Source organism: Cynocephalus volans, chromosome 14, assembly GCF_027409185.1.
Source record: "Cynocephalus volans isolate mCynVol1 chromosome 14, mCynVol1.pri, whole genome shotgun sequence".
Lineage (NCBI taxonomy): Eukaryota > Metazoa > Chordata > Mammalia > Dermoptera > Cynocephalidae > Cynocephalus > Cynocephalus volans.
In genome coordinates, this window is record NC_084473.1 from 95,309,989 (window position 1) to 95,322,943 (window position 12,955).

The 12,955-nt window shown below is 41.7% G+C and overlaps 1 protein-coding gene across 1 annotated transcript; it reads left to right on the forward strand.

Moving 5' to 3' along the window:
* Positions 1–2,794: 2,794 nt before the first annotated feature.
* LYG1 (lysozyme g1) lies at positions 2,795–8,019 on the forward strand. The gene is made up of 5 exons (XM_063077639.1): positions 2,795–2,837; positions 4,940–5,044; positions 5,807–6,000; positions 7,575–7,704; positions 7,901–8,019. Exons 1-5 carry the CDS (start codon positions 2,795–2,797, stop codon positions 8,017–8,019), a joined length of 591 nt encoding a protein of 196 aa, XP_062933709.1.
* Positions 8,020–12,955: the final 4,936 nt, after the last annotated feature.

Genomic DNA, 12,955 nt, shown 5'->3' on the forward strand with positions numbered 1-12,955 from the left:
CTAAAAAGTTAGATTTTTCTTAAGAAAATGTGATCCTAGTGACAGAAGCATTTTATATCTGTGACTGTCATTGCTAATATTACTTGAAGTCCTGTTGTGCATAGCAGTCTGCAAAGCAATGGGCTGGGATGTTGCCATGTGGGTGAGGAAGGCAGGGAGGGACAGAACAGCAAGGGGGCTATGACCAAGATGTGATGCTCCTGGAGAGGCCTATCAGCCCACAGGAGCAGGCAGACGCAGAGACGTGGTACCAAAAAAACAAGATGACAACACGGCTTGGACTGGGAGACCATACTTAACGCGGATGTGTAGAGGATCAGATGAGGGGGCCACGACAGGGCAGGGCTACCTTCATCTCTCAGCACTTCAGGATGTTAAAACAGCACATTTCTGGGCTAGTTGTAGGACCCCAAGGACCTGTGATGCTATTGTTCAAGGTTAAGGTGATGATCAAGAGTATTCATGGAAAAGGAATGGGAATCCTACGGTGAGAGAACTACAAAAAACCAAAGACCCCTATTTCTACCTTTTCCAGAAAAAAAGTTGAGCTGAAGAAGAAATGGTCAATTATGCCTTAGAATCAAAACGGTGCTTTGGGACTTACCAAGTACGGCGTGGAGAGGGTGGGTAGAGAAAGCTGTTCTCATCAAAGCCACCAGGAACGTGAATTAGCTGCCAAGGGATGCTCAGGTGGTCAGGTTCCAGTGTGGCCTGTTGCTCCAGCTGTTGATGCCCCCTTGCTCTGTCACTGTTTTTCTCTCCAGGAAGGGAGAAGAGGGATGTCACCGTAGATGCCGTGCTTGGCATCATGACCACTGTGCCGTCTTGGCCTGACGTTTTCACCATGGCTTCAGTGCGGGGAGCCACAGGGTATTCACAAGTTAGTCATAGGCTCCTTGAGCACACCCAGTGACGCCTCGACAATCCCTTCTAAACATACAGTACCGTTCAGCACCTGTGAGGCCAGCCACAAAGGTTGGGCTGCTTCATCATGCTGTGTCTATGGATTCTCCGTCGCTATAAGAAGTCCATTGTCACTTTTCGCTCTTCCCTGATGTAACTGAAAAAAAAAAAAAAAATTACTTTGAAGCCTTGGTCTCAGGGGGAACCAGAAAGTAACTCTGTGTTCCTAAGTAATTGGCACATGTATTTACATAGACTTGTCACTGAAGTGCTTGCTCAACACAGATCCGTGTTTGGAAGATGAGGTGTGGCAGTAAAAGCTAAATCTTTCCACGTGGGTTTCCGAGAGGAAGGTTTTCTTTTTTGTTTTTGTTTTTCCTGGAAAGGCAGAAAAAAGAGTGACATGCCCTGGGTTTAGCATTGGAATGTGAGCAGTGCTTTTTTCTGAAGGGCCCTTTCCATAAAGCCAGAGAGAGGTCTCTGTCATGATACACTGTCATGACACCACGAGCTTCTCCTGTACCTGAGCAGCTCTTTCTCCATTCTTTTTCCCTGGGGTTGATTGTCCCCTCATTCAGTGCTGTTCAAGGAGGTTCAAGAGGTGCTGTTGGGTAATTAAATCTGAGAGTTCGTGCAGACCCAGCTAAAATTCCAAGTTCCTGTAGCTTTCTGGGTTGGACTGAGCATGATATTTTCTGGTCAATTAAGTGAAATCAGACAGAAGATCTCAATGTTGTAGGGAAGAAAAACAAAAAGCATGGCCGTGTCTGAAGGGCACACGCCCTCTCCATTTAAGAGGATGGAATTCAAATGACCTCCTTAATGTCTCTCCTGACGTGCATTCTCTTCCTGGGTGTTTGGAAGAAACCAGCCATAAGAATAACCTTAAAACAGAAGAGAAAAGCACACGAGGTGCAGAGGGCCGTGTTCATAGACACGCTCCTGCATGTAATGAGGATAATGGACACAAAGAATGATTACGTTTTGTAATGATGAATATGCTAATTTCCTGATTTGATCATCACATACTGTACACAAGTATTGATAGTCAATGCTGTACCCCACAAATATGTAAAATCAATTATGTTTCAATTAAAACAAAATAGGTCTCCAGGCTCAGCTGACAAGGGAGATGGGAAACAGCCTGCAGTGAGGGGTTTGTGGGAGGTGGAGGCTTTGGGGGCAGGGATCCTCACGCAGATTTGTCTTTGCTGATGAAAGTCGGCTGTTTCTCCATCCTCACTGGGCTCTGGCCCAGGTTTGTTCCCGCGCAGGAGTTTTACAGAGAGAGAATGGGAAACATGGCCCCAGGCAGCCACGGGGCGTCTGGGATCCCAGGCTGGGAGTTAGAATAGTGGGAAATGTCTTGCAACCCTTCCTCCATCCAAAGCAAACACTCAGTAGGTGTTCCAAGGCCCTGAGGAAAGTCTGACCTTTCCTCTAACCTGAAGAAAATAGAAGCCAAATTCAGAGAACTCACTAATGCAAAATTCTCCTTTTTGTGTTATCTTTTGATAATGAATAGGCTCTTGGGATAAGGCACATGCAACAAAAATTTGCTTTTCAGGGTCTGGAGTCAGGTCACTGTGTTTCTCAGTGTTAAGCCTCAAATCATGCTGGCTTCTTGAAATAATTATTTGGTAACTGGATGGTATTTTGAGTCCTGTGGGCTGAGCAGGAGTCTTGCCATTTTTAAGCTACTTGGAAGGATTACTTCTGCTTTTTTCACTATGGTTCAAATCATTCATTTTCTTAGTCCAGACAGGGGGACACTTGATCCTTTCTTCCCCTCCCCTTCCATAGAAATTACAACCACACTGACATTTCCACACTTTCAAGCTAATTTTTATTTTCAAAGCATTCCAGGAGCCGTAGAGCCAGATTCATCGCTATGTCTGCACTGTGGCTGCTTCTGGGCCTCCTTGCCCTGATTGGTGAGTGTGGTTCGTTTTTCCAAATGACCTTGGAGAAGTAAAGGATAAACATAGGAACATAATCGTACTTGAAACTGCAGCAGAAAACATTATTTTTCTCCTAAGCTGTCCCGTAAACGCTGGAGTTAGTAACAGCCACTGACAAGCAGCCTCTTTCAGGATCCCACAAAAGGATGGGGCTCTCCAGAATGCAGGGTGGGCTTAAAACAGCATTACCAGAGGCTAGACTTTAAATGTACACCATTAATAACTGCTCATTATTCCATTATAGAAACTTTTTCACCAAAAGTATTTATTAAATTTATTTATACACCATAAACAAGTATTTCCATAGAAGGATTGATGTGGTTGCTGTAATAAGACTAATGTAATTCGAACAGAAAACCAGTATCAAGGGTATTGAGTTGTGACAAAGCAAAATGCTGGGGCTGACATAGTCGCTGTGATTGAACTTCAGCTTTGGTGCTGTGGGTCCTTGCAGCTGGGACAAAGAACTTGTTTTTTGTAAATGAAAGGAGGAAACATAGTTCCTCGGGAGAAGCAAAACTTTTCCTGGCTGTAAATTCAAAAAATTTCTCAGATAGGGTCTTATATCCATTTGTTTGCTAACTGACTCATTCACTCAGCAAATATCTAAAAATTCCTACAAGGTGTTAAGCATTGGGAATGTAAGGAACTTTGAGGGTCAGATACTGTGTTAGCAAGAGGTCCACAACCAACTGCAAGGGTGTTTGTCACCTCAGGGTGTTTGTCACCAATCATAAAAATAAAAGTACATTGATTAAAAAACAAAAAAGAACATGCCAGCATGTTTAATTTTTAGTGTACTCTAAAAGACCAGGGCTTTTCATATCCACGTTCTCTCACATTACCCACCACAAATTTGTAAAGCAGAAGTGCAAGGGCACTTCAAAAAGTTCATGGAAACATTCGTATTCTTCTAATTCTATTTTTCCATGAACTTTTTTGAAGTACCCTCGTATTTACTTCAAAATACTTAGTACTTTCAAATATCATCCTGGTGAAGCTCTTAGTAAGAAAATAGAACCTTAAAATGCATTTATGTCAACACACAGAACAGAAATGATGATATGCAATAGATATATTTCCAAAGATCTGTAAATCGCTACGATTTGATGATATAAGCTACTTTAGTCAAAGAATAAAATAAGTCAAAAAGAGTTATCTAATGAGAAGTTCTTACAGGCTTGTAATGGTGAGATGATTCCCACAAGGAGCAATTTCCTGGCCCTTGCAGGTATCTTGTTACTGGCTCACACGCCCTTCTCCTGGTGTGAGTTGTAAATATATCATAAATACTCAAGCACCTTCCTCCTGGTGTGAAGAAAATGTGATGGTGGGGTGGCAGCGGTAGGTAGAGAGAGTTGGAAAGAGGGAAAGGGAAGAAGCAGAAAGAGGGAGCCCCCACGCAGAGACCTGGCCCCCTGCCTCACCTGCACGTGCACCTCTCTTTGCAGCCTCAGGTCCCCACCTAGAAGTGCATCTGAGAGAAGGTGAAGCCAGCCCTAAGCCCTGTTTACAAACAGCATTTTTACTTTAGGTCTGGGTTGAGATCCCAGGGAGACCCAGGCTTTATATGTGTTTCTCCAGAGTGAACATAAAGATATCACCAGAGCAACGAGATAGGAGTATATGAGGAAGTGCTGAGAGTTCATATGAGACGTAAGATGAGGACCAGTTGACAGGGGCCAGATAATCTCTGATTTGTTCCAAGACACCACCCGACAGCATCAGACAGACCCAGAGCTTTGCAAAGAGGATAGCTTCTCCCATAGTTCCTCATGTCTGCAGGAGAGGAGGTGAGAAGTTAGAATCAAAGTAGTTTCTGTGATAAACTAAAAGACAAAGAAGAGAAACACACACACACACACACACACACACACACAAAAGCAGCTTCTGTGACAATTTTGTAGTATACTGTTGATTTAAATTTCAAAAGAGTTTTCATTGCAGAGTGAAGTTCTTGTTGTTACTGATTTCGTTATAGTTATTTTTTTTTTAATGCCATTTCATCCACGGACAGCAGGGCAATGAGAACTATTCTAGTTCAGTGCCTGAGTTGGACTTTTCCTGATTTGTAGGCTCATCTGAAAGCAGCAACTGGGGATGCTATGGAAACATCCGGACCCTGGACACTCCTGGAGCATCTTGCGGAATTGGAAAACGTCACGGGCTGAACTACTGTGGTAGTTACACTCACCTCGCCCACTCTTGCCCTCTTGTCTTCTCTTTCTGGTTCCCACCGTGACCCACAGCCCCATGCTACTGGGTGGAGGAAAGAGCACTGGACACGGTGTCCAGAGACCTTGTCAGAGTCGTGGCTCTGCTTCTTGAGCAAGTCCCTTTGCTCCCCTGAGCCTCTGTTGATTGATACAGTGTGAATGAGAGAGCTTAAAAAGCCACAAAAGTAAAAGAAGGTGAGGCTAGCCATGTAAATTAGTATCAGTTTTCATCTTGCCCAGCATTCTTGTTATTTCATAAAGGTTTACACTCACATGATTTCTTGGTGTCATTTACAAGTGGAGAGGTGAAGAAACCTGTTGAGGGGAACTCATCAAGGACTTACTGAAGGGTTTGGGAGAATTTCTCCTTCCAACAGTAGTGTGCCCACTGTAGCTGATGGAGAGGCACACTGGGTAACCCTGTCTGGATGCCTAGGCTGGGACCAGTGGCGCCTATGCCCAGGGAATTGTCCTGAGTGGGCCAGAGCAGCCATGAGAGCCCAGCCGAGGGGCAGTGGTGGCCACAGAAGATGCCTGCCTCAGGGGACGTTGACTAAAGCTCTCAGGAGGACAGTCTTAATCTCAAGTCAGGGAATAGCCACTAGGGGTTTAAGACTCTGTCCTAAGTCACTACCCAGATCCTCGGAGAGTCCTTTCTCTCTCCCCTTGAGCTCCCATTTCAGGAAGTCACACCAAGCCACGTCTTTCCTTCTGTGTTTGCTTTAGGAGTTCGTGCTTCTGAAAGGCTGGCTGAAATAGACATGCCCTACCTGGTGAAATACCAACCTATAATGCGAGCCGTTGGCCAGAAGTACTGCATCGATCCTGCTGTCATTGCCGGTGTCTTGTCTAGGGAGTCTCAGGGTGGCAACATTCTGGTCAACGTGGGCAACACAGGAGATGGAATCGGGGTGGTGCAGGTAACTCTTCAGTGATTAACGTGACGTGTGGCCATCCTGCATGTGGCACAACTCCAAGGGGGCACTGTCACTTTTTTTTTTTTTCTGGGATTATGGCACAGTTCCACAAACCACAGAGGGAATGGTGCTCCTTGGAGTTGCATGGCTCTGCCTGAGAGATGGGAAGAGCAACATTTCTGCTTCATTTTGAGCCACCTTTTCTTTTCAAAGTCAATAATGCTGTGTTTCCAGGTGTCACCCGTGGTACCCCATCTGGGTTTCCAGTAAGGCAGTGGTCCAGGAGAAAGGTTACAGGCTGCATCCTTGCTCTGCTATTTTGTAGCCATGTGACCTTGAAGAAGGTATTTAGTCTCACTGGGTCTCAGGTTCCCCACCTATAAAATGCCATTCTTACAGAATTATTATAAACATTCGATAACATAATGTGAAAAAGTATCTGGTATCTGGTAGATTCTCAACAAATATTAAATTCCTTATTATTTTTTTTTTTTTGGTCTTCTTTCTACACAATTCTTAGTTCTGAAAATTGAGTTTGATTTTTGCGCTAATTCTGCCTGGTATCACTTGTCAGATAGAGACTTCTAGGGAAGTGAAGTCATTAGCCCCCCTGTTGCATTACCTCTGCACTGGGGAACGGCGAAGGCAAGACTGAGGATAAGGCTCGCTTTTCCCATTGCATCTCACACTGCTGTCATTGCTGAGGAAATGTGAGCAGTCATTTTTTTAAGCTTTTAGGAAAATTTATTCCTCAATGATCTCCGTAAATTGGCTTCTCATGACTACTTTGTATGACACTTTATAAATTAAAAGTACTTTCAAATATTTTATCTTATTTTGATTTGAGGATCCATTCAATAATCTGATGAGTTGGGGTGGGGGGTACGTAATTGATCCTTGACACGTGAGGAAGTGGATTCACAAGGAGGGAGTGACTGCTATAGTCACATGGCAGCTGGAAAATGCAGAACTGGGACCAAGAACATCATCTTCTGATGTTAGGGCCGGCATCATTTCTGCTGCTCCATTCTGCCTCCTTTGTAAAATCTGGTTCTTGGGTACCCCGTTTTCTTTATTCATTTATCCAGCATGAACACTTAGGTTCTTTCCACCTCTTGGCTATTGTGAATAGCTTTGCAATGACCATAGGACTGCTAATATCTCTTTGACATCCTGATTTCAATTCTTTTGTATAAATACCCAGAGAGGGGATTGCTGGATCATATGGTAGTTCTAATTTTAATCTTTTAAGGAACCACCATACTGTTTTCCATAGTGGTTCTATTTTGCACTCCCACCAACAGCGTACAAGTGTTCCAATTTCTCCACATCCTCGCCAATACTTTTTGTCTTCTGTGTTTTCCACAATAGCCATTCTAACAGGTGTGAGTAGCTTTAATATTTAGTCCCCAGGGAGACTGAAGTTGGCATTGGCTCTGCCAAAGGAGGACAAAAAGAGAAGGGAGGAGAAAGAGCAGCACTGAGTGCATGATGCTGTGTCCCCCACCCACCTGGCTTACCTGGCTTACCTGGCTTACCTGGCTTACCTGGCTTTTCCTCTGCCTCCCTCTCTCCAGGACTCTGGCTATGCCCCCACATCCTTGATCAGCGAGTCCCAGGTTTCCCAAGTGACTGAGGTTCTGACTACCAGAATCAAAGAAATCCAGACGAGGTTTCCAACCTGGACCCCTGACCAGTACCTGAGAGGTACGTGTAACACCATCGGTCAGTTGTTTCACAGCACAGAATTAATAGGGACAAATGTAACACATTGTGCCAGATTTCCCAAAACCATAGTTGCTTCCTGATAAGTAGTTAGGAAAGAGAATTTAAGTTAACTGCTGATTACTCTAAAGCCATGAGGGGCTGCTGGATCAGCATTAACCTATCACATGAATTTCAGGTGGACTCTGTGCCTACAGCGGAGGTCCTGGCTATGTCAGAAGCAGCCAGGACCTGAGCTGTGACTTCTGCAATGATGTCCTCGCACGAGCCAAATACCTCAAGAGACACGGCTTCTAACGCTTCAGGTGAAACCCAGGTCATTATCACTCATAAGGCCTCAACTCTTCCACAGATAAAATAGCCAACAGGGCCTGTAACTGCAAATCTGAGTTTGACCCAAAGGTCATCAAAATAACATGAATCACATTAAAGGAAGAATCATTACCTGCATTTTGTGGTCTGGTGTGTGCCTGTGTGTGCATGTGTGTGAATTAAGGGCCTCTTTAAGGTAATTTTTTCCACGGATGCTAGCTATAATGTGGATTTCTAAGAAATAAGTCCTATACCGCATTGAGTAGCGTTGCCAGGTTTAGCAACTAAAAATACAGGGAGCCCTGTTTAAATTTGAATTACAGATAAACAACAAACAATTTTTTAGTATAAGTCCCATGCAATATTTGGAACACATGTATAACTAAAAAATTATTTGTTGTTCATCTAAAATTTAAATTTATTACTGGCCGTCCACCAAAAGCAAAAAATAAAATAAAATAAAATAGAAATTTAACTGGGCTTCCTGTATTTTATCTGGTGACCCTATCATTGATATCTTTGATAAAAATCATAGTTTCAAATTTTAATTGAAAACTTTGTGATATTTTTCTTTAATCCAATATATCCAAAATTTTATCATTTCAACATGTAATGAAAATAAAAACATTATTAATGAAATATTTTACTTTTTTTTTTTTTTATCACTTTCTATTTTCTTTCTTTCTTTTTTGCTGGCTGGCCGGTACAGGGATTGAACCCTGGACCTTGGGGTTATCGGTACCATGCTGTAACCAACTGAGCTAACTGGCCAGCACCCCACTCCCTTTTTTTTCTGTTTCTTTTTGATTGGTAGAAATTATTTTTCTATTTGGCATGCTGACCCTGTATCATTTCTATGTTATGCAGATATTTTTCTCCAGTTTGTAACTTATTTTTTCACTTTTTTTTTTTGCTATGTTTGATATAAACTTTAGATTTTGAAGCAATGTAAATTTACAGAAAAGTTGCAAGAATACAAGTAACTCATTTTTTTCTGAGCCATTTGAGAGTAAGTTGCCAACATAATGTCCCATTATCTTGGAATACTTTAGCGTATGCATTTTACAAACAGAGACGTTCTCCTACATAGCCACAATATAAGCATCAAAACCAGGAAATTAACTCTGGTCTCTTATTACGATCAGACCCTCAGACCCCACTCACGTTTCAACAGTTGTCCCAATAATGTTCTTTCTAGCAAAAGATCTAGTCCAGAATCTTAACGATGCATTTAATTGTCATGTTTCTTTATCTTCCTTTTATTTGGAACCACTCTTCAGTCTCTTTTTGACTTTCATGATACTAAAACTGTTGAAGAGTGGTAATTCTTGGGGGCTTGGGGCACTCCAAACTCGCTCCTCCCCTTATGGTGGCAGCGAGGCCGCTATTAGAGAACAGCTGCTGTGGTTGAGAGGTTGTTGGTGTTCAAGGCTACTGGGGAGCTGGGGTGAGAGCATGGAGTTCAGGCAAATGAAGACACCACAGAACTCGCTACTCTGCTGAGATTCAGGATTTTTTCTTGAATAAACACTGCTCAGATTATTGCAAGCATTTAGTTAATTTCCAGAGTTTTGTAAAAGTTGATTTTGGCAATTTTTGCCAGTGTTCTCCTTGCTTTTATGGAGGAGCAGATTTTCAAAGGTTCTTACTTTGCCATTTTAGAAGGGCCTGTCGTGCTTGTTTTTAAACTTTATAGAAAGGGCTTTTTCTTGGACATGCCTTTTTACTGCACCGTATTTTATTAAGATTCATACATGTTATTGAGAGTAGCTGTATATAATTTATTTTTACTATGAATAGTTTTCTTTTTTATAAATATATCATCACTTATTTTACTATTTTCTTGGTGAGTATTTGGGTTGTCTCTAGTTTCTTGTTTGTTTTGCTGTTATAAACAGTGATCATACGGACATTCTTGCACATGACTCCGGGTGGACATATGCTAAATTAAAGTTCCTCCTGAGTATATACTTAAAAGTAAATGCCAGGCCATGGGTATGCAAATGTTCAATTTTACATGACAATGGCAATTATTTTCCAGACAGTTATACCAGAGGTATATGAATTTCTACTAACGCTCAACCTCTCTGACAAGTGATATTGTCCGACTTCTTAATTTTTGCAAATGGATTGGTGTAAAACACCATTGTGGTCTTGATTACTAGTGAGTTTGAGCATCTTTTCATATGTGCATTAGCCATTGTGTTTCCTCTTCTATGATCGCCTGTTTATGTCTTTTTCCCATTTTTCTATTGAATTTTTTTGTCTTCTAAAATTTTTATGGGAGTTATTTACTTATTTTTACTATGTATAATTTGGTAGTTATATGTACTATAAATATCTTCTCTCTGCTCCCTCTCTCCCCCCATTTCTATTTTTCTTTCTTTTTAATTTCTGTTGGCTCACTCGTGGTGGCTTCCCTTTTTGCATGCTTGATCGTTATGAAAATATATTTTCTTCAATTAAATTTGTAGAAATTCTGAAGACCAAAATTGTGGCGATTTTTCTCCAGAGAAAATTCACCTTTGCTGCTTCTAGGAGCCAAAGGATCTATTAACTTGACATATTTTATCTTTCTTAGAGGCCTGGACTTGGTATAGGGAGGCTTGAATTCGATTTTCCCACTAATCGATATTGGTACAAATCCTCAATCCCTTTCTCAGCCTTACAATGGCTGCTTGCTCTTGGAATAAACCTATTCTTCCTTTTTGAACCACCAACTGCTCCCACCTTTGGCTTTGATCACAGATAGTTTATGAGAGGTGAGCAATTGAGAGAGATACATCCCTGTCACTAATTTTTTCCTTTTTTTAAATTTCAAACCTAATCGTTTTGTAGCTGGAGGTTTCCCTAGACTATCTAGTCCACCGTATTGCCAGAGTGGAGTCCTCTTTTTCTCTAGATTCTTTATGTTAGAAGTCCAGTACATTTATTAGGCTGTGCCTCATGGTTGACCATTTGCGATCAGCTTTTTCTAGGACACAATGTACCTTTCAATATGTATGTTAAAGACTTCTCTTATTTCCAGAAACTTTTAAAAACATTATAACTTTAAACGTTCTATTTCGTGATTTTGATGTTTCGCTTTAGAGATTCCAACCATGCACATGCTGGATCTTTGCTGCTTGTCTCCCACATGATGTCATTGTCTCTCTAATTCTTTTTAACTGCTTCTTTATTTCCCTTTCATTTTGCTCGATTTTCTCACTTTTTCCCTCCATGTCCCTTACTGCGCTTTTCTCCTTGTACTCCTAATTTTGCTTTCATTTCTATGCTGATTTTTTTTTTTTTTTGCTCTTTCTGCCACTCCATCCCTGTCTGTTGTCTAGCTCTCTTTTCCTTGATCTCCTGAATGTTTTATTTGTGCTTCTGCTTCATGTAACTATTTTCAGTGAGAGACAAAATATTGTTTCAATTTTTATTTGCTGCACGCAGCAACATTTTTTAGTCATGTCTTCATTGTCACCTGTTTGTTTTTCCTGTTCCTTTTCTCCTTTTCTTTCTTTCTTTTTCTTTCTTTCATAGTCTCTCTGCGTCCATCCTGTCCTACTTCCTTTTGATTACTTGTCCTTAGAGAGGCTTAGTTTTTCCCGGACCAGTTATGTGCAGGTGGTGCATGTAGGGCTGGGGCATTTCAGACTGGCAGAAATTTTATTTTATTTTTATTTAGTCGTTATTTCATCCCAGACAATGGAGATAGTCAACTATAGGGATGCTCATACTGAAATCTTTCCTATTTCTTTCTCCTTGCTTCTCAGAACCGAGCTGAATCCAGTGAAGATTTTACTCCCAGCCACACACCCCGTTCTTGCTCTTGTAAAGAAGAGAGTGGGGTCTTGCACCTCAGGATACAATCCTCAGCTTAGAGATGTGAACTTTCTGCCTATTTTTGAAATCATCACCTTAATGTCCTCTATCTACCTTCTTTTATCTTCTCCATGTCTTCCTGTACCTTTTCTGTTTCTACTGATTTCGATGGCCCTTCCACTTCTTTTGTGATTCAGAGGCTGTATTAAAAGGGGGAGTTTGTTTTTCTGTTTTTTATTCTCCTTATGGCTTTTGGGTGATTTCCGAAAGGAAAAGGGAAATGCTGACTTCATAGAGCCAAGTTCAAGCCAGAAGTAAAACTGCATTTTTGATAAGCTCCTTAAGTGATTCAGATGTCTATTGCAGAAGAGAGCCCCTTTTATGAATGTTATCCAGGACAAAGCCACTTATGTTGGGGTCAGAAGCAGGGTGGAAGGGGAGTGGCTGGATGGCTTCACTGTGAGGTCAGCACAAAAGCAGAGTTTGGAGGGATGAGTGGGTATTTGTGGGTGGGTGGATGAGGGGCATTCAAGGCAGATGAACGGTTTTGCAAAGGTTTAGAGGATTCAAAGATCATGAGGCCAGGTGTGCTTAAGAGTGTAGGAGGTAACACTAAAAGCTGACTGGGATCAGATTAGGAAGGACTTGGTGTCAGATACTTAGTATTTGGAGCTGTACTTGGTGAGAGATAGGGAACTACTGATGATTTTTCTGTGTTTAGATTTTGGTGTATTGACAGGTGTTTTTCTCAATAGATCTTAAAATTTTCAAAGGTCAAGGCTACTTTGATACTCAATGGCAACGTCTCTTACCCTCTATTGTGGTAGAGACTAAAAGTTGCCCCTGACCCCTGGTCAATATCTGTTTTCCTTTTCTCCCATAGTGAACAAATTCTAAATTAACAGAATTTGTTCCATCATAACCTTTCTAGACATTTAGCTGCTATGTGAAAATTGTGGAGATGACCCAACATGGACCACAAGGAAAAGGGCAGCCCCTAGGGCTGGCAGAACAGTAAAAGAGAAGGAGCCTGGCCCTGACACCATAGACCCCCCCATACCAGTGCTGGACTGCTTTTTCCCAGATTGATTCATGAGAGAGAGAGAAACTTCTA